This window comes from Myodes glareolus, chromosome 6 (genome assembly GCF_982192425.1).
Source record: "Myodes glareolus chromosome 6, mMyoGla1.1, whole genome shotgun sequence".
Classification (NCBI taxonomy): Eukaryota; Metazoa; Chordata; class Mammalia; order Rodentia; family Cricetidae; genus Myodes; species Myodes glareolus.
The window spans coordinates 39,896,232-39,917,967 of record NC_142031.1 but is presented as its reverse complement, the minus strand read 5'-3'; the positions used below and the strand labels follow the sequence as shown (position 1 = coordinate 39,917,967).

Below are 21,736 nucleotides of genomic sequence, written 5' to 3'. Positions count from 1 at the left end.
AAGAGCAGCCTGTAATCTGGACTGCGGTTTTAGAGTTCTTTGTCAGCCTAGGCAGTGAGTGACTCAACCACTTAAGGCCGGAGAGCGCACAGGAAATGGAAGGCGGCATGAGAGCCCTCCCCCTGTGCTGTTTTTCCTTTCCTCCTCCTCGTCTGTGAGATCAGGAGTCTGTTTGTTTTTTTAATACATAATGGAAAGAAAAGGAACAGAAACAGGTGTTCCTTGGATTGGGACACCTAAGCCCAGGTGGTCTTAGGTATCTCCACTGGCACCCATCACTTTGAATATTTGCGTGACTAACCTACAAGAGTGGGCCAGAGTGCTAAGTAGAAAGAGCACTGAACTAAGACTCAAGGTTCTGGCTCCTGCCCCACCAGGGACTTAACCCGGCAGCCCCTCCTGCAGTCTGAGTCACTGAGCAGAAACCAACTCTTGAAGCAGCAGGTGGGGAGGATTTTGACAGGCACTTTTGGAAGCATCGAAGGGTCGTGTTCCTAGTTCATAATTGTTTCTATGGGGTGGTGGGTCCTCTGCCATGTGCCCCTCCAGTTCTTTTCATTTGCCACTGACTTCAAAGAGCACTCACCGAGGGTCATCACTCTCTTGGCACCGTCACTGTTAACAGCACCTCAGGAAAACATTGCTGCGCCCATTCAGAAGCAGAGAAGTCGTCCACCCTCACTCATAGGATGCCTGAGAGTAGGAACAGAGGGACAAGAAACCTCAGAGCTGGGTGTCCGCGTGAGACAGGCAGAGGCACTGACGGCAGTGATAACCTAGCCTCGGGGAGAAGCGCCTGTCTGCCTTGTTCCGCTCTAAGTGGTCCTCATAGCATATGAGATCCAGGCTCTCACATCTTCAGTCCACTCTTTCCACTTAGATTGTATCTTTCCAAAGTCGTCCCTGCCTCCTCTTTCCTGACTCTCCTGCCCCCTTCCTCAGCACCTGGTGAACAAGCTTGTCACTGGCTTAGTGAGTCTCAACAAAACCATACACTCTTTAAAAAGGCAAACAGGAGGGGGTGGCTGGAGAGATGGAACAGAGGTTAAGAGACCCCAGTAGAGGTCCAGGTTTGCTTCCCAGCATCCGCATGGTGGTTTACAAGCATCTGTAACTCCAGGTCCAGGGAATGTGATGCCCTCTTCTAGACTTCATGGGTACCAGGCACACACGTGGTGCCCATACATACATGCAGGCAAACACTGAACACATAAAATAAGTACATCTTTAAATGGGAAGGGAGTGGGAGGGAACTGGGATTGGTATTTTAAAGATTGTTTTTAAAAAAATATAAAATGTGGGTAGGGAACTGACATTATTTAGGTTTTAATGACCAAAACATTTGACCTCCTGCTTCTCAAAGTAAGACTCCATGCTTCTTGGGGGCTGGGAGCCTGTCTTTTCATCATTCTCTTACCTACAGGACTACTGTGGGTTTAGGCACAGGGTAGGACTCAGAATATAGAATGGGTGAATGCAAAGAACTAATATTTTGTAAAATTAAAAGCAGTTCAATTTGGGATTGTCTGAGTACCTGATTAGGGAATGTAGGTTATAAAATTGGCAAGGTAGAGATGGGGGCAGGCTGAAAGACTGAGGCACCCTTAAAATGGGGAGCTTGGGAGGAAGGGGGGTGATGAGTTTCTGCAGTTAGGTTTGCTTCTGACCTGTGTATGATTCTGTACCACAAAGCCTGCTGTGTTACATTTTGAAGTTCTAGTGTACTTTAAAGCCTTATCTCATTCAATTGATGGGGTTCACATGTATGAGACTGGGGGTTCATCTGACCCAGCCAGACCTACTTTCTTGAGATACTGCGGGTGTCTGGGATAGGACAGGCTGTCCCAGGCAGGATGGGTTCCCATCTCCTACAATTGGTTCTACTGTCCTGATTAGAATGTAGTGCGGTGGCACCGACAACTATCAGTTACCAAATACAAGCTCTACTAAGCCTTAGGGAAAGTGTCTGATGCTTCTTAGAACAAGTGTGCACCATACATACTAAAACCCGCATTGTCCAGACAAGCAAATCAAAAGGTGCAGGAATCACTCTAGTCCAGGAGTGGCAGAGTATGTATCCAGAGGAAGCAGGCTAGAGTGTAGGACTGATGTTCTTCCTGACAGATCAAGTGGGAGAAGGTAGAGGCGGGTAGGAGAAACTGGCCTCAGTCCTTTGTGCTAGCTCCCATGCCAATCACTCAGCATCGAGAGGGCAGGGTATACTTATCCTGACGGGGCTGGATGGCTTTCTTCTCATGCAGATTCTTTAAACTTCTAATGGAAGCCATCAAAAAGAAGAATAGCAAAGCATCAGTCTTCAGAACTGTGAATACTAGAAGGGCTACACAGAAGGACCTTGATGACGCGGAGGACTCAGGGAAGAATCGGGTAAGCAAGTACTAGAGACCCCTTACAAAGTGCATAGGACTGATCCTAAGTCTGAGAGGCATGACGAGCTCCCATAGTCTCCAGGGGCCGTGACGTGACAGTTCTCAGCACCCTACAAGATTCTTCTTGACACTAGCCCATCTCTCTACATACCTCAGCATTTATGTGCTTCTCTCGGCCTGCGTGATGGGCCAGACCAGGGAGGCTACCAACAATATGGTTTGCCCAGCTCTGGATCGGACCTACAGACACCATCTCTGATCTCAAGAGCTGCCTGTAAGAAGTTTCCATCCTAAAGATGGTGTGCACTGAGCCTTTGAATGTCCTTCTTCTGGTCTCTGCATTTAACTTCGCCCAAACCACCAAGGCCTAGAGAGGTGATTTGAAGCAGAGAAGTTGAACCTCAATGACAAAAGAGAAGGAGCAGAAAAAACTGTTGGTAGCAAAGCAGGTAGAAGTGGACCAGGTAAGGAGCAGTGTAGGAGATCCCTAAGGCCAGGGACCAGCACTACCTAGCACTGCAAGCAGAGGCCAGTGCTGATGCAGTGAGCCTACCCGGGTGAGGTGTCACATGTACTGGGACTTCCCTGCCTAGCTCTGTGCCACCTGTCTTTGGACGTATCTAGAATGAGGGGGTGGCCTAGATCAGAGAAAGTGCTGGGTTCCTCCTGTCCTGTGGCTTTGCCATTTTACAACTCAAGCACAGATCGACATGGGTTGCATTTAACCATCTGCCCAGTCCTGACTTAGCCAGAAAGAGACTAAGAAGCTTGAAACTAAGTCCAGGAAGAGAAAGATGGCTCTTCTTCCTTGCCTCCACTAACATTGTTGGAGCAATATTTTTATCATCTTGTAATGATTTAAGGTGGCCCTCTACCACTAAACTGCATCCCTAATCCCTTTTTTTAAAAGTTAAGGGATACACAGGAAAGAGCACTGCAGTACATATGACGTGAAAGTGGAAGGAGGAGCTGTGGTGAGCCATAGGATCTAAGGAGTGAGCAAGGAGGCAGAGGCAGGGGAATCTCTGTTTTCAAGTCTAGGATGGTCTACAGAGTGAATTTCAGAACAGCCAGGGCTACACTGAGAAACCTTGTCTTGGAAAAACAAAACAAACGAAAAAAAAGCAAAAACAAAAAAACCTTTTAAACATAGAAGACTTCTCGGGTGCATGTAAAAGTAAAAGGGAAAAAAGCTAAAGGGAAAAAAAAGGTTTGCAAACCCAAGGCTAGATGGACTGGGCTAGGTAGTGGGTAGGTAGAGGACTGATGGACAGGTGGGAAGGTGGATTGGATAGATCATTAAGTAAAAGGGTCATTGGGTGGACAGATGAATTCTCTGACTACTGATTATTGGAACTATTTCCTTCCTTGTTCTCAACTACAGAGAGAGGAAGAAGGGGATGAAGAAGAGGAGGGGAACATTGTGGACGCTGAAGCTGAGGAGGGTGATGCAGATGCTTCTGACACCAAACGCAAGGAGAAGCAAGAGGAAGAGGTGAGGGGTGCTGCCTTAGTGCAGGGGCTGTGCTCACATCTCAGGAATGAATGCTCCCTGGCCTAGAGGCCATACCTCTCTGTCATGATTGGACCCCACCAGAAGACTGAAGTAAGGCCTGTCTGTCCAGCATACCTCTTGATTGAGCAGACAGGACTTTCCTTGAATCTGGTTAACCCTGGAGATGAGTCAGACTCAAGGACCTGGAGGATACTGACAATCAGAGTGTCTCCTGTTTGTCCAGACCAATCCCTAGTGTCATAGTCTCTCTAGGGACAAAGAGAAGGTTAGAGAGGCGAGGGTGGGGTGGGGGGGGGGTGTCATGGGAGAGGAAGCTCAGAAAGTCTGTGAGCCAGGGAAGCTGTGTGGCAAGCAGGCCACATCAGGGCTGAGAGGTCTCAGAGCAACGGCCAAGGAAGGTCGATGGAGGAAGGTGAGCAGGCCAGAGCAGGAAACTACTAGTGTGGGCCAGCACGGGATGCAGTGCCTGCTCCATAGGCAAAGTCCAGGTGACCAGACCCCCACTGACTGCCTGCATTTCACTTCCTGACCAGGTTGACTATGAGAGTGAGGAAGAAGGGGAGGAGGAAGTGGAGGAGGAGGATGCCCAAGAGGAAGGGAACATCAACAGCGAAGGTGCCCACCAGGCTCATGAGCCAGGCGAGGAAGAGGGTTCGTGCCTGGAGGAGGAATCATCCCAGAAGCCTCCCCGCCGGCACTCCAGGCCTCAGGGAGCAGAGGCTGTGGAACGCAGGATCCAGACTGTGCGGGAGGCCCACTCATTCATTGAGGACTACCAGTATGACACAGAGGAGAGCCTATGGTGCCAGGTCAGTCTGTTCAGCTGGGCCATCTCCTGAAGAGCCTCTCTTCTTTTTCTAATATTTTATGCATATGGGTATTTGTCTTCAAGGATGGCTGCACATGTGTACAGTGCCCTTGGAGGCCAGAAGAGAGCATCAGATCCCCTGAAAACGGAGTTACAGATGGTTGTAAGCCACCATGTGGGTGCTGGGAATTAAACCTAGGTTCTTTGGGAGAACAACCAGTGTTATTAACTGCTGAGCCATTTCTCCAGCACCCTTCAATGACTGGAGACACTGTGCTCTAAAGCATAGCCTTACGCACCCCTCTCTCCAACCAGTGCTCAGAAAAGTGAGCTTGTGAGTCTCAACTACAGGCTTTGTAAGTGTAGATCATCCAAATGAGTCACGTCCTTTAATCACTGCACACAAACATGTAACCATACACCGCAGATATGGCAGCTTCCTTCCTGCCAGGAGACGGTAGCCCATCAGTTCTTCCTGCACCAAAGTGTCCCCTGACCCCTCCTAAGGATTTCATGGGTAGTTCATTGTTTTGATAGCAGCATCGACATACTCCTTGCCTTCTCTTTAGTCAAACTCCATGGTTCCCAAGTGGTAGCTTGTATAACAGAACTTGCTGGTGGGACCCCAAGCCCAAAGCAGCAGGCACTGCATTGTGGCCATTGAAAGGACCGGCAGTGGAGTGGGCTTGAGTCTCAGTGTCCTCACTGACTTCTGTTGCCCGTTTCCACCTTGAATTTGGGTCAGTAAAACCATCCAAATTCAGTCCTCCTGCCATCCTCTGCAGCAGGACCGCTCTCCCCAACCAGGAGACCACTGAGTCAACCTGCAGGCTCCTGCCCTGCTGACGGGGCTAGGAGCAGTGTCTTCCCTGACCCAGCTCTTTCTCTTGTAGGTGACTCTGAAGCTCCCACTGATGAAGACTAATTTTGACATGAGCTCCTTGGTTGTGGCCTTGGCCCACAATGCCATTGTCTATACAACCAAGGGAATCACTCGGTGCCTCCTGAACGAAACAACCAACAGTAAGAATGAGAAGGAGCTTGTGCTGAACACAGAGGGAATCAACCTCCCCGAGCTGTTCAAGTACTCCGAGGTGTGTGAGCCTGCAGCCCGGGTGCTGCTCTGTGACAAATCCTCAGCCCTGGCCTCATGTTCTTTTGGGAACCAGGCCCTGGGAGTTGAGCTCCAGTCAACTGACTGGACCCTGCTGAAACATATGTGCTACACTCTGGTCCCCAAATCAAGTGTGCACCCTCATCCATGACCCAGAGACTCAAAGTGCCTGTTAGGTTGGCAGTATAGAAACCTGCTCGACATTAGCCCAGACTTGTCAGAGTCATATGAGAACCTTTTGTGTTGTTTTATTTTCTCTTGAAATGAAGTTCTTCCTAAAGTAGAGTGTAAGAAGCACTATGCTGCATTGCTGGCCTGAGTGCTGCTGCTTGCTTTATCTGGTAAAGGTGCTGCAGCAGCCCAACCCAGAGCCCCTGCCAGGAGCTGAAGGAGGCCCTGTGCTCCCATCCCATCTCCTCACCAGTCCCTTCTCCTTTCTCTAGGACGCTTCAGGGCATAAGAGTTTCCTGCAGGCTACTTAGGAGCTTGGGGCTGCTCTGGCCCCTTATCTCCTCGCCCACATTGCACTGTCCAAAGTCCTGTGCTCCTGTGCTTCTGCTTCCACCAATGGTGCTCTAGAGCTTTTTACCAGGGGGTGAGCAGGAAGAGATCTGTACCTCCTGGGTGTGCAGGATGTGGCTATATTCACTTGGGGTTTGTTTCAAGTGCTCAGCCAGGCAGCCTGTCTCTGTTTCCTGTGCAGTGTGGCTAGTACTGGGGCAGAGCCCGCTCCAGCCATAGTGCAGAGCCACTGGGAATCCCTCTGGCTCAGTTGGAGCCTCAGGCCTCTAGTGAGGCCCAGTAACTTGTGGGGTCCAACCTATTTCTGCCTTGGGCACTCTAGAGAGGTGTTTGAGGGGCCTCTCCTTACCTCCCAAGCATCCATCCCAGTAAACAGATCTTTTTTTAAAAATGAACAACAACAAAAAATGTTTCTCGCTGAATCTTAAGTGCATCCTGAGTTGTCTGGTCACAACAGTGAGACAGTCTGGGCCCTGACTGGTGTGCAGTGGCAGTTCTGCCAGCGGCATCCCTTTCCCTCATCCCTGCTGCCTCTGCACACTTGGCACCCGCTGGACCAGCCACGGGCACAAGGCAAACGAGAATGGTAGACGACATGCACACAGAAGAGAGCTGGCAATGGGGCACTTAGGTCAGTCTCTCCTTCCCTTGCCCAGGTGCTGGACCTGCGCCGCCTCTACTCCAATGACATCCACGCCATGGCCAACACTTATGGCATCGAGGCTGCACTGAGGGTCATTGAGAAGGAGATTAAGGATGTGTTTGCAGTGTATGGTAAGCAGAGAATGACAGCATACCTGGCCTAGTGGGTGTGCCCGATGGCATGGCAGAGAACCGAGTCAGCCCTGCATTTTTAGTGGGAACAGAGCATGGCTGTAGGGTATACAGGGACTATAGTTGCTTTAGAGTCCCCATGAGATAGCGTGGAGGATGGGGGCTTTGACTCTTGAAGCCACTCAATGATGTCCCAGTTGCTGGTGCCTTTTGTGAAGTTCATGGTTCATGGCTTGCCCCATCAAGGTTCTAGATCCCAGTTAGAAACAGCACAGTCCAGCAGATTCCTGCTTCCTGTGCCACTAGATGAACTTATGTGCAAGATGAAGGGAGTCCACACAGTGCCTGGGCCAGGCATAGGGTGAGGGGGTAGGAGCTGAGCGGGACCTCGGGGTGTGGTCATAGCTGCCTTGTGTCAGGTGTTGCCCCCCAACTCTTCTCCTGTCACTGCTTACCCCTCCTAATTCTGCCCTGTGACAGGCATCGCAGTTGACCCTCGCCATCTCTCCCTGGTTGCTGACTATATGTGTTTTGAGGGTGTTTATAAGCCACTCAATCGCTTTGGGATCCAGTCAAGTTCCTCCCCTTTGCAGCAGATGACATTTGAAACCAGCTTCCAGTTTCTCAAACAGGCCACCATGATGGGTGAGTGTGAGCAGTGACTTGGGCCTTCCCTAGTCAAATAGGCTCGTCCTGCAGTGCGTCTTTGCATGGGGTAAACTTGGAATCACAAGTGGAGAAGCAGCAGGCATGGAATAAGGAGGGGTATCTCTTCTTCCAAACTAGGTACAGGGCCACGGTGTGAGTGCGCAGGGCCTTTGAGGCACCCGCCACACAACCTCGGCATTGAGTCCTCAGACCCCAACACACGCTCTTCTGTCTTTCACAGGATCCCATGATGAATTGAAATCACCTTCAGCCTGTCTCGTGGTGGGGAAAGTCGTCAGAGGCGGGACAGGCCTGTTCGAGCTCAAGCAGCCTCTAAGATAGCAGCATTGTCTGCCTAGCCTGGAGGACCTGGGCTGGGCCCAGCTTCACCTTTCTGTTCCCATCTCAGCCCTCAAGATGACCATGGCTTCACCTGTGCTCCAGGAGGCCTCGGCCAAATCCCTGACAGACGCCCAAGACTTCACAGCGGAAATGTCGCTGTGTGGCAGTCCCAGGTGCTGCTGGTGAGATCCATTGCCAGTGGCTGAGAAAGCATTCCTGGGGCCCCCTGAAGAGCCTGAAAGGGCAAGAAACCTGCTTCCCCCTCCCTGCCCTCCTTGCTGCAGCCTCTGGCGGAGAGTGAGTCTCCACCCAGGCCAAAGACAAAGTGACGCAAGGCCCTGGCCTGCTGCGACTGCTGTATAACTACAGGCACCAGAGCAGACTGGCCCCACAGCCAGGACATCTCTCCGGGACACCAGCAGTTCTCTACCTCACAGGAAGCCCCAAGTGTCCCTCTGGCGTTATTCAGCAAGTAGCCTGACCTTCCTGCCTCTGCTCCCAGCTTGATGTCAAAGCCTGCGGGCCCTGCACTGTGAGGTCTTTGAGGCATGTGATAAGGTGTCCTGACTAGGACGAAAGGGCAGAGGCTTTGTCCGACCATGGCCATTTCTATTTTTGTCCACTGTTGTTCCAACATGGTCTGAGTAATAAACGTAGCCAGGACTGGTTGTTGGGAGAGAATCAAGACATAGGTTTTTAATCTCTTCCTGTAGTGAGGAGTTGCGGGCAGGCCTGCTTTTCGCCTCACCCGGCTCCCGCACGGCTAGCTTAGTCCCAGAAATAACAACACACAAATTGTATTCATTTAAGCACTGCCTGGCCCATTATCTCTAGAGAGTTAGTTACTGACTAACTCTCATATCTTGATATTAACCCATTTCTAATAATCTCGTGGTAGCACCACGAGGTGTGGCTTACCGGGAAAGATTCAGCATGTCTGACCTGGTGGCTGGCTCCATGGCGTCTGCCCCATTGCCCTCTTCCCAGCATTCTGTTCTGTTTACTCCGCCTACCTAATTTTCTGTCCTATCAAGGGGCCAAGGCAGTCTCTTTATTGACCAATGAAAATAACACAATAGACAGATAACCCTCCTCCATCATCTTCCCTTCATTTATAGTTTTTACATCTGATAATTGGGATTTTTCTTGGCACAGTCAAGGTTCAGGTACTTCTTCCTGCTTTTATATGGCAGTATATGGGCAGGTCTCAGCCCTGACCCCTATTCTTCACCCTTGACTCCCACCCATGGCCCTGTGGCCAGAATCTCAGAACAGAAGCCTATGGGAAGAATTTGTGTCAACTTTGTGGAGTAAGAGGGCTTCAGTGACCTCAAGAGTGAGCTAGGTTAAAGGTAGGCCTTGCCAAGGGAGAGACTCTGTAGCCTTTTCCAGGCTCTTGATGGGATCCAGCCTGTGCCTCCTGTGTGCTCCCAAGAAAGCCAGCACCTTGTGACAGACTGTAGGACATGGCAAAGAAGAATGTCACAGCTTCAAAGGGAGGCAGAGAGGAAGGGTCCCTGGGAATCCCTACCCTGAGGATGCAGCCTGCAGGATAAGGCACTCATTCTTAGGGTGAAAAGGTAAACTCATTACTGTTTCTACTCAGAGTAGAGTGGTGAGAAGGGGTCCTCGTAGGAAAGGTAAGCTAGGGGCTGTGGCATCTAGAGAATAAATGGTTTCATGGCCCCAGCCTCCCCTGGAACTGAAGTGCATGGAGCTGAAGGAGCAAACCCTGAGAGGAAAAGCATGGCTGGGGACTGCCCACACCTCTGCTGACCTGTGGCCTGTCCTGGAGCCTGAGGTGGTGGCGTCCACCCATCCTCGCAGCTGTTTGAGCCCTCTGGCTCCAGCTTCTCTATCACATTTAACGTGGGCCACTGTGACTCTTAAACTTCCTTCAGAAAAAGAACATTTGCAGTCCTGAGAATACTCCTGAGACTGTTGCTATAACCTGCCGGGGAGACCAGCCTCAAAGGGTTCTGAACACACCAGAACAAACAAGTGATTCTGTTGAACGGCCCAGTGAGAGGAAGGTGAGCAGGCTCTAGATACGAACAGCCCAATGTGCTCTTGCTACTCCTCTGCTTGGGAGTGGAGTCATATCCCCTCAGTGCTGAAGACTGAGCCCAGGGCGCTCATGCCAGGCTCTACCTCTAAACTCTGTCCCCAGCACCTAGCGACTATTTTAGAAGGCTGATAATAAAAACCATACTCCAAAATTAGGATAGAATGTCCTGGGATGCAACCTGGGTGTGGGAAGAGCTCCAGAAAGGAGTATACAGCAAGAACCACGGGCTTAGTTAACCCAGTCCTAAGTACTATAACTTAAAACTAACTTCACATAAGTGTGAGCCACCTTCTCAGAAGTGAGTCGCTAGTCCTAGATCCTAGCGCGAGCTCCAAATAGCTAATGTCTTCTGGTTCCACACGTTGTCTGCAGGGTTTTAAAGGGGTTTTAAAGGCAGCTGCAATGACCTAACACTCACAGATGCTGTTCTCTCAGCAGAAAGCTTCTGAGTCCAGCACGTTAGGGAAATGGCATGTCCACCTCTCAAAGTTCTTGCCAGGACACCACAGGGCCAAAAGGAGGGGATGTTTCAGAGCCAATATTTCCTCTAAAACAGTTCCATGAGAATTTCCATCCAAACATTACAGTTTGGCTTGATGACACACACATGTAAGTCCAGCACTTGGGAAGCTAAGGTAGCAGGATCTCAAGCTCCAAGTCTACAGTGAATTCAAGACCAACTTGACCTACATAGTAAGATCCTGTCTGAAAGAACAAGGGCTGGAGTGCAGCTGTGAGGGAGAATCCTCTTGCAAGGGTCTGGGCCAGCCCAGCTCAGCAAATTAAAAACTTAGACCCTCAATGTCCAAGGAGAACCATCCCTCTGGTTCGTCAAGTGCCTCTGCTCTTCTATGCTAAGGAGTTTGGGTGCAGGTCACAGGTGTCACTGAAGGCTCTGTAGTGGTTACACTGAAGCAGGTGTGTCAACAGGGTGGTCATGTGCTCAGTGGCTCCCAAAGATCGCACCCAGTGCCCATTCTCCCAGTTTGCTCCCATCCTACATCCATCCCACCACAACCTCCACTTGTGTGAACCGTGTGGGCCCTACTCTCACAGAGCCAGTAATACATCATGCCAAATGCACTTCACCAGGAAATTCTACCTCATTGCTGATCAAAGGTTAAGGTACCCAGAAGGCACCATGTGAGTTTGCACCACACAGTCCTCTACATAGGACCAAATTACTGGCTCTCTGGGGAGGAAAGAGAAGTCACCTTGGTGCTCAGAGGCCAGGAGAGGGGGAACTCGGAAAAATTAGTTCAGTCATTGTTTCCCACTGCAGATTCCATTCCCACACCAGTCTCCCTCCCATCCTGGTCCAGCCATGTGTGCCTCATATGAGAGGACAGGTTCCTCCCCTCCCAGGCTTTCCTGCACTGCCTTTCTCGTGCGTGGACAGTGGTGGTTAACAAGTGTTCATAGAGTCCTACACGCTCTGGGTGTTTACTTGCACACTGAATGCTTTTCAACTGGGACACATTTGCACTCCTTCCTGCACATCTGGGAATTTCACCTAAAGACATTTGTGTCACGGCTGTAGAGATGCTACTGGCATCTAGTGGGCACAAGTTCGAGTGCTGCTGTAGTTCAGTGTAGTCTTCACAACAAAGAGTCATCCAGCTGCAGATGTCACTAGTGCAAGACTGAAAGGCCTCACCACACACCCGCCTATGGGCTGGGTGTGCTTTCCACAAGGTAGAATCCTTTCCGCTTTAGTCTCCCCACAGATAAGACAGGCATTTCTCCGTTACTTCTTACAGTGGTATATTGTTTGTGTTTTAATAAATAAAGCTTGCCTGAAGATCAGAGGGCAAAGCAGCTGTACTAATCAGCCATACAGGCCAGGCAGTGGTTACACATACCATTAAATCTCAGCACTCAGGAGGCAGAGGCAGGTGGATCTCTGTGAGTCTGAGGCCAGCCTGGTCTACAAGAGCTAGTTCCAGGACAGGCTCCAAAGCTATAGAGAAACTCTGTCTTGAAAAACCAAAAAAAAAAAAAAAAAAAAGAAAAAAGAAAAAGAAAAAGAGAGAGAGAAAGAAAGAAAGGAAGGAGAGAGGATCTCTCACTAGCCTGGAACTTGCTAAGTAGGCCTAGCTGGCAAGGGAGCACCAAGGGTTCACCTGTCTCTGCTCCCCCAGTGCTGGGTTTATCGGAGCACTCCATCATACTAAAGACCTGGTTCCTGGGGGTCCTCAGAGTTGGACAGCAAGCACTTTACTGACTGAGCCAACTCCCTAACCCCTCTTTCACTCTTTTTTGTTTTTACTTGGTATGTTTCTGCTTGTCTATTTTAAAGAATTATTTGTTGTGTGTAAAAATAGCCTTTTACAACCTGCCTTAAATACTGTCTCAGATCATTACATGAGGAGATAAAATAAGTCAAGAATTTGGTACAAAGTTCAAGCTGGCAAAACCTTCCATACGGTCAGCTCTGAGCTGGATAGAGTAGCACATGCCTGTGGTTCTGTTTATTGGGAGGCTGTGGCTGGAGATTTGAGACCAGTCTGAACTACACAGTAGATGCTAGCTCAAAAAAAAAAAAAAAATAATTAATTAATTAATTAAAAAAAAAATTTAAAAAGTAAAAAAGGCTACCCTGACAGGTCACTTATTGTGCCTACAGCATTTTCTCACATACATATATTCATTAAAAAGCAAATGGATGTTGTAGGTGACTGTCGGAGGACTGCATTTATGATGGCATCCAGATGTGCTGGTACTGAGAAAAGAAGATAACTAGAAGGAGCAGAAGGAAGCAGCTCTGCCCTCTGGATGCTGTGCTCTATTACAGTTGCCCAATTTTACCTGTGGATTGCTACGTATGCTACCAACCTAAGCCCTTTATCTATGGCCCGCTCTCCCAGTCCCAGCATCACCTAGTAAGGGGGTGTGACTCCTTCCCTCCGTTAACAACAGCTTGCTCAAGGACGCATCGGCAAGCCTGTGGGAGACTGAGGACCTGAAGCCAGGCTGCTGGCCCAGGAACAGCTCTTCAACTTTCTGTCTCCAGCCCTTGTTCAGAAGAAGCTCACTATCATCAGGGAACTTCCCTCCAGAATACAGATCAGGGGCATCTCTTCTCTGTTGTATCTGTGGTACAGGAAAATCTTATGGATTCCCAGATTGCAAAAAGGCAGACTTGGAAGTTGGAGAAAAGTACCAAGACCTGAATTCTGGACTCCTCAAAGGAATCGGCAACCCCGTGGCTAAACTGCAAAGGGAACCCAGTGTGGGCTGCTGCAGTCATACAGGCCATCTATGGTGCCGTGTGGTCAAATCCTTGGCTTGCTTCCTACTGGCTGTTTCACAGAGAACTGAATCTACTTAGAGAAAGTGAAAATGTTACCCTAGAGTTGGTGCGCATCCCAAGGAAGACTCAGTGCTGATGTCCTTGTCCAGCCACCTCCTGACACAATCCTCAGTAATGTCTGGGGCAAAGTGACACTCTGCAGATGACGAGACATGAGGCCAAGATTGGTGGAGGAAAATGGAGTGGCGTTCCATTGGTATTTTAATAAATAAAGCTTGCCTGAAGATCAGAAAAGTACAACAGCCACACTGGCCAGCCTTACAGACCAGGCAGTGATGACATACACCTTTAATCCCAGTAGCCACAATGATACACACCTTTAATCCTAGTAGCCACACTAACTTGTCATAGAAAACAGGTGGTAATGGTGTGCACCCTTAATCCCAGAAGTAGAGAAGATCATAAAACAGGAGGAGACAGATCATAGTCTCAGTCTCATTATTATAAGATTCTTGGAGGCAGGATCACCATTTTCAGACTGAGGTCGAGGTAAGCCAGTAGCTGACTGCTTTGCTTTTTGGATCTTTAGGTCGAACCCCAGTTTCTCTGCGTTTTTATTAATCCTGCTTCAGGGAACACGGCAGTTCTACAGAAGTTTGTGGACTGTGGGCTCATCACATTGAAGATCAGTGACCAACTGATGCCAGAGGCCACCAGTGCTCCAGGCTTCTGCCTGCTTCTACTTCTTAGCCTGCTAGCCAGACCATCTCACACAGCATCCTGCCACCTGAGGTCCTTGGCATGTCCTGCTCTGCCTTTGCGGACTGGCCCCACCAAGCATGGATTCTGTCCTAATTTGCTTTCTATTGCTGTAATAAAACATTTAGACCAAAAGCAACTTGGAGAAGAAAGGGGTTTTATTTGGTTCTAATCACAGTCCATCACTGAGGAAAGTCAAGGCAAGAACTGAAGCAGAGCATGGAGAAACACTACTTTACTACTTTCTGGCTTGATCTCCAGGCTCAGCTTGCTGTCTTATACCTCCCAGGACCACCTGCTCAGGGATGGTACTACCCACAGCAGGCTGGACCCTCCCACATCAATTATTAGTCAAGAAAATATCCCATGGACATGCCTTCAGGCCAATCTGATGGAGCCCTTTTCTCACTGAGGTTCCCTCTTCCCAATGACCCTAGTTTGTGTCAAGCTGAAAACAAACAAGCATCACCACAGGATTTTAGGCAGCACTTTGCCCTATGTGATACATTCTTCATAGCAGTAGGACTATCCTAGGGTAGCTGTGTGCTGTCAGCCACAGGTAGGTAAGTCCATCTAACTAGAGCATACAAGACCAGCTTTCCCAGTGAGGGGGACAAGTGAGTAGCCATGTGTGTTAGTTCAGGACCGTCTGCCCTCCTGTCTTGAGTGGTGGATGAGCAGGGGTAGCAGAGCAACCAGATCAGAAGGAAGCTGTTGGGTATACTGAACAAGAAACAATGCTGGAAGCTGCTCTCTGGGGCCCATGGTCCCAAGGAAGGAGTAGGGACTTCTGCGACTGGTTTACACATGCTTGTTTCCTTACTCGTGGGAAGTGTCCATACAGCTACTGATGGGAGAGAAGAGCGCAAAGTCAAGTTCTGCTCAGGGCCTGACCTCCAGTGAGTTTCCCAAGGCTGAAGAAAAGCCTGTGGTAATTTTCCAGGCCTCTCACAGCCCTTCCCAGGAGATACACCCACAGGACAATGGCCTCTCTTCATTTCCCCAGCATTTTCCTGGGCATCTTTATAACATAGCCAAGAATTCTTGTTTCTGGGAAACAAGTCATGGAAAGATGAGGACTTCCACTAGCCAGGCACAAAACCTGTGCTGGGGAAACAGGCAGGGTGAGTGTCACCCATCAGAGGACTTCCTAGGCTCACGGTCTTGGACAGCATCCCTCCTATGAGAAGGTCCCTGATGACTCTAATGAAGCTTCCTTCTTCTATAATGTTTATTGCTTTGTAAAAATTGAGTATTTTCCACACCTCTTCCATCATCTGCTCTCTGTATGAGATCGTAGAAGAGGGGTTGGGTCCACAGTCCCACAAGGAAGGTAGACAGGAAAGGCAGCTTTCTTTTTTATAATTTTATCTTTTATGTGTATATGAGTGTACCTCAGTGTAGGTATACACATTGCATTCGTACCGGAGCCCACAGAGGTCAGAGAACGCACCGGATCCCCTGACACTGGAATTACAGATGGTTGTAAGCTGCCATCTGGGTACTGGGGCCTAGTCCTTTGGAAGAGCATCCAATATCTTACCCTTACGTCACCATTCCAGTCCCATAAAGGCTGCTTGTGTGTCCAGCTGCCCACCTGCCTCTTCTACACACAGAAGTTTCAACCAGGCTGCAGTGTGCTCAGTCTGATTGGCTGAACCCTGGCCAATGATGTATAAGTAGATTCTGGGAAATGTTTGTCTAGAATTCTCCAAGTCTTTGGCAGGAAGGCCGCCCTCCACTTTGCTTCCTATTTTGCACATATACAATAAGGGTTATGCAGCTGGGAAGTAAGTCATCCGCCTGAGAAGAGCCGGGAAGGCAGAGGGCCACCCGTGTTAGTTCTTTTTCTATTGCTGTGATAAGACACCATGGGAAATTGTAAATGACAAAGGTTACTTGGGGTTTACAGTGTCAGAGGGTTAGAGTGTGACCTTCATAATGTGGAGCATGACAGCAAGCAGGAAGGTCTGGCACTGGGGCAGCAGCCGAGAGCTCACATCTTGAGACACAACCGCGAGACAGAGACACACACACTGAGAATGGTGGACGTCTTTGAAGTTTCAAAGCCCCTCTTTGAAGTTTCAGAGTGACACAGCTTCTCCAGCAGGCCACACCCCCTACTCCTCTCCCAAGCAGCTCCGCCAACTGCAGACCAAGTCTTTAAATATATGAGTCTATGGGGCCGTTCCCATCCAAACCATCACACCAACCCAGCCCTGGCAGGGTCTGTGGTAGCACATCTTGATTCTGTATTGCTTTGCTTTGTGACGTTAATACTCTGTTGTCATTCAAACATTGTACAGGGAAGACAATTCATCTCATCATGTCACTAAAGTTAAGAAAACTTAGCCAGGCATAGTGGCACACACCTTTAATCCCAGCACTCAGGAAGCAGAGGCAGGTGGATCTCTGTGAGTACCAGGCCAGTCTGGTCTACAAAGTGAGTTTCAGGACAACCAGAACTACCTTGCAAGACCCTTTCTCAAAAATGGAAAAAAGAAAAGAAAGCCTACTAAAGACGAGGACAGAGGGCATGCCCATGGGGACAGTGAAGACAACAGAAGTAGATTGTCAGCTCAAGTGGGAGATATCAAATGCTGGTGTCCATTTAACTTTAGCTTTACATGAATGAAAATTTTCTCTGCCATTCATCCCAGCAGTTGTTACCACAGCAACAGACACGCTGACCTCCTGTTGAAATACAATGATTCCTAGGATAGTATTATTAGAGCCTTTAGTATTTTAGGAAAACTCTTTGTACATAGATTTAGAAACTTATTTTTTTGTAAGAACAGGAGTAAGCATGGCTTTACTGCGACTTAACAAGCTTGTATATATTTGCTAATTTCTCTTTATCCCCAAATGGCTGGCTCAGGGTTTGTCTTCCTAAGCTTGGAAGACACCATTGACCTCATTTTCACTTTCCTCTACCCTTGGGCTCCACCATCATTTTCCCAAGTGTGTTTGGAACCAATTTTCTCTCTGTTCTTTGTCCTCAGTAGATCCCTGCATCTCTCTCTCCTCCTGACTCTTCTACTCTAGAAATTTCCCAACCAGTTTTCCTGTATCCATGGTCATACTTCTGGAAGCAGCCATCAGCAGACTTTGTATGGTATAAATGTAATCCTGGCCTCACCATCTTTAAACCAGTCAGTGGATTCTCCTTGAACTCAGAAAAAGATCTTGCATCTGTCGTGTGGAATATTTGTCTCCTACTGCTTCCTAACAAATTATCACAAACTTCGATGAACATGCATGTATAATTTTATAGCTTCCATGGATCCAAATTGGGAAAGGCTAAATTGGTTGTGAATTTACATCCCACAAGGATTTCATCAAGTAGTTGACAAGAGTCATTACCTCATCTGAGATCTGCAGTTTGGGGTAGGTTCTCAATCCTTAACAGCTCCGGATGTAATTTCTTCAATATTACAAAAAATTCTGTTTGTTTTGAGACATAATATTACCATGTATCCTTGACTAGCTTGTAAAGTCCTATGCTATTTGCCCAAAACCTACAGAGATCACCCTGCCTCTACATCCTGAATGCTGGGACTAAATCATGAGCCACCACATTCAGCATGACTACATTTTGAAGATATGCTTGTTTCTCTCAGTCTGTCAGGCTATAAAACAATGACCCAAAGCAACTTAAAAAGTTTCTGCACCCCAACCAGGCTCTCTGCTGATGCAATAATCCATATCAGACCAAATCAAATCGAATTAGAAAAAGCCCAAGTTGAATGGACACAATACTCCCAGATGATTTGCCAGTCCTACAGAGAGGAGACTGGAAAGAAAGACTTAAAAACCACTCATTTGTTTTCTGGGGGAAGTTTAAGTGCCCTGTGGGAGTGGTCTTGAACATCTCTGGGAGAGAGGTCATCATTTGATGGGTTTTCTGAAATGCAGCAGGGTTTGGAGAAAGATTGGGGAAGGGGCTTGTGATTGAGCTTCAACTGAACAAAACTGACATTGTCTCATAAACCTCATGGTGAGAGAAAAGACTGAAGCCTGGCACTAGTCAGAGGGGGAGCTCATTCCCAGAAAGGATTTTACAGGGTTCTAAGTTGTCAGACCATCATGCAGGATAAGCCTGACACTCAGGCAATGATGAGTCAGTGGAGAACTGGGCCACATCCTAACTTCTGCTGCTTAGACTGCAATCCTGTCCATCTATTTAAACTTTATTTTACATGTATTGGTGTTTTGCTGGCATATATCTCTGTGCAAGGATGCCAGATTCCCTGGAACTGGAGCAATAGACAGTTGCAAGCTGCCATGTGCTTGCTGGGAATCGAACCCTGGTCCTCTGGAAGTACTCTTAACTGCTGAGTCATCACTCCAGGCCTCTGTTTAAACTTTAATGTCACTTCAAGACACTGAATATGAACTAGAGTGGGGGCTTTTGTTGTCTCTTTTCTCAAAATGGCACATTGTATAAATTTTTTCTGCCTTTTGCTATTAATTTGATCATTTTAATTGACTTTCTTAGTACCAGTAGCCAAACTTAGACTTCACAGATTATGACCCTGAGTTTGGTAACAGAAGGTCCTGGTCACATTGACATTCACGAGGGAAGAAGCAGTTGGAGACTTTCCCTGCTTTCCCAGGACCCTCCTGACCCCAGTTAGCCATTCCACATACACAGGGTTCCGGGTGCCACAGACTTCTGACTGTTAAAGGTCCTGCTATTGTTTTTGCTCAATTCCCAGTGATCACTGAGGTTCAAAGGAGAAGATGAGCAAACTGTCTCCAAGGGAGACTTCCAGTGTTCACAGACGTGGAAAAATCATTGGCAACTTTTCCTCTAAATGTACTTCTGTCTCCATTACCCTTCCTCAAGCTCCCAGTCATGTGTGGGACAGGGAGGCCCAGATGTTGAGAGTCAGCTGTCAGCCAACAAGGTCTCCTGTTCTCCCTCAGCTCGCCAGGAGCTCTCATAGCTCTGCAGGTGGAGTCCAGGTCCCAGAACTGTGGAAAGGTAGCTCCCTGGGGCCCCAATTCTCACCTGGTTACTAGCTTATCTCCAAAGTCACTGCCATCTTTGACTTTTAAGAGTCCTTTGTCCCAGGAATGGCTAGTAACACTGTCCAGACATGGTTTGGCTAAATCTGTGAGTTCATCAAGAGCTAACGGGTACATGGGCTCATTCATTCCACTCACGTTCTGTTGGCCAAACTAGTTCATGTGATAACATCTACTTTCCTTTAGGAGGGCAAGGAAATGCAGCCCTGCTCGGGATGAGAGGAAGAGAAATCTGTGTCCAAGACTAAAGCTGTCGCAGCGTTTGTGAGAAGCTCCCTCACAGGCCTTGTGGGAACCGCTACACTTCACCTAAGCTCTCAGACTCAGATGACTGCGAAAACAGAAAAGTAGATTTGTTCAGTGGGATTTCTTCTTAGGAAAAACGCACTGTCTTCCATTGATCAGTATAGCTTTTCTCCTTTTAAAACATTGCAACTTGGAACAGGAGCGATGGCTCAGGGGTTAGCAGAACTCAGCTGCTCTTCCAGAGGATATGAATTCAGTTCCTAGAACCACATTTGGTGGTGCTCAACTGTGTGTAACTCTAGCTCCAAGGGATCTGATGCCTTCCTCCGGCCCCCAAAGGCAAACACACATGTACGGTGCATGCATATACGTGCACACATACAGAGACAGACAGAGGAGACAGAAACACACAGAGATACACATACACAAGGATTAAATATTTTTAAACTTTTTTAAAAAGGAAAGTAAAAATTCAACTGTCCTGGCTAGTTTTATGTCAACTTGACTGGTGTGGGAGAATTGTCTGTATTCTGTCAATCATATTTTAATAAAATGCTGATTGGCCAGTCAGGCAGTATAGGCAGGAAAGCCAGACAGGAAGTAGGGGTGGAGCAAAGAGACTGGGAGTATTCTGGAAGCAGAAGCTCCCTCAGACACTCCTGCGCAGACCACTGAAGAGGCAGCATGTAACTTGCCCAGCTGAGAAAGGTACAGAGCCATGTGCTAACGTAGATAAGGATAATGGGGTAACATAAGTTACAAGGACTAATAAGGAGCCTGACCTAATGGGCCAATCAGTTTATAACCTTATGGAGTCCTATGTGTGATTTCTCTTTGGGATTTGCCGGTTGTGGGGTACCGGGTGGGACAGAAACCCCAACAAGCCGCCCCTCATGTAACACTTGACTCAATTTAGCATCATTTGGGAGGAGGGAACCTCAATTAAGCAAGCACCTCTATAAAATCAGGCTGTATGCAAGTAATAGGACATTGTCTTAATTAGTGATTGATAGGAAGTCCCAGCTCACTGTGGAAGTGGATGCCCTGGTCTGGTGGCCCTAGGTTCTCTAAGAAAGCTAGCAAGCCATGAGGAGTAAGCCAGTAACCAGTCCCCCTCCATGGCCTCTGCACCAGTTCCTGCCTCTAGGTTCCTGCCCTGTTTGAGTTCCTACCCTGAATGTCTCCTATGCTGAAGTCAGGTGAAAGGAAGAGTAAGTAAAACAAATCCTCTTCTCCCCACCTTGCTTGTGGTCATGGCATTTCATCACAGCAACTGAAAACCTAACTAAGACACCAACTTAAAACTTTTTCATTCTTCGTTTATGGTATAAATATTTAATATCTAATGTTTAACTATGCTCAATTTTGTCAGGGGCAGAATGAAAAGCACCAAATCTTTGGTTCCTAAGGGGCTGTGCTAGTTTTTATTGTTATGACAAAATTCCTGCCATAAACAACAAACAAAGGATGTTGGGATGATTAATCTTAATTGCCGGCTTAACTGGATTTAGAGTTCCTCCAGAATAGAGTTCTTTTCACTTATACCCTTTCACCTTAGAAATTTTAGATGACCTCAAGAACACAGATTTAGGAAAAAAGGTATGCAAATCAAACATTTGTTGATAACAAATCAGAAGGAAATTTATTTTAAAACAATCATCTTTGGGTGGGGGAGATGTCCCAGTAGGTAAAGTGGTTGCTGGTACAAATATGAGGACCCGAGCTGGACCCCCAGAACCCACATGAAAGTCAGAGGTGCTAGCACGAATCTGTGACCCTACTTGTGTGGGGGGAAGAGATAGGTAGATCCAGGGGCTTGCTGGCCAGTCAGTCCAGCCAACCATCTGAAACAGCGAGCTGAACATTCAATGAGAACTCCTATCTTTAAAAAAATGGTTTTATTTTATTATGTGCATGGATGTGTTTGCCTGTGTGCATGTATGTGCACCATATACATGCCTGGTGCCCAAGGAAGCCACAAGAGGGCACTTGATATCCTGGAACTGGAGTTACAGTTGGTTCTGAGTGGATATGTGGGTGGCGGGACTCAAACCCAGATCTTCTGTAAGAGCAGCCAGTCCTGAGCCACTCTCCAGCCCAGGAGAGTCCCTGTCTTTAAAAAAGTCAAGGTGAAGAGTGAGTGAGAAAGATAGATACCCAACGTCAGCTTCTGGCTTCCGCATGTGCATGCATGGGTGAGCACATCTGCAATACATGCAAACACATGCATGCACACATACACACACAAAGAAAGCAGAACCATGA

The 21,736-nt window shown here is 48.0% G+C and overlaps 1 protein-coding gene across 1 annotated transcript in view; it reads left to right on the top strand.

The window, feature by feature from the left end:
* The window catches only part of Polr1a (RNA polymerase I subunit A), a 63,556-nt gene extending 54,761 nt beyond the window's left edge, over nucleotides 1-8,795 (top strand). The window contains exons 28-34 of the mRNA XM_048420198.3: nucleotides 2,262-2,388; nucleotides 3,775-3,885; nucleotides 4,440-4,715; nucleotides 5,608-5,808; nucleotides 7,007-7,124; nucleotides 7,605-7,769; nucleotides 8,014-8,795. Coding sequence (XP_048276155.3) covers nucleotides 2,262-2,388; nucleotides 3,775-3,885; nucleotides 4,440-4,715; nucleotides 5,608-5,808; nucleotides 7,007-7,124; nucleotides 7,605-7,769; nucleotides 8,014-8,114 — 1,099 coding nt within the window. The 3' untranslated portion in view covers nucleotides 8,115-8,795. The remainder of the gene's footprint in view (nucleotides 1-2,261; nucleotides 2,389-3,774; nucleotides 3,886-4,439; nucleotides 4,716-5,607; nucleotides 5,809-7,006; nucleotides 7,125-7,604; nucleotides 7,770-8,013) is intronic.
* The last annotated feature ends 12,941 nt before the right edge of the window (nucleotides 8,796-21,736 follow it).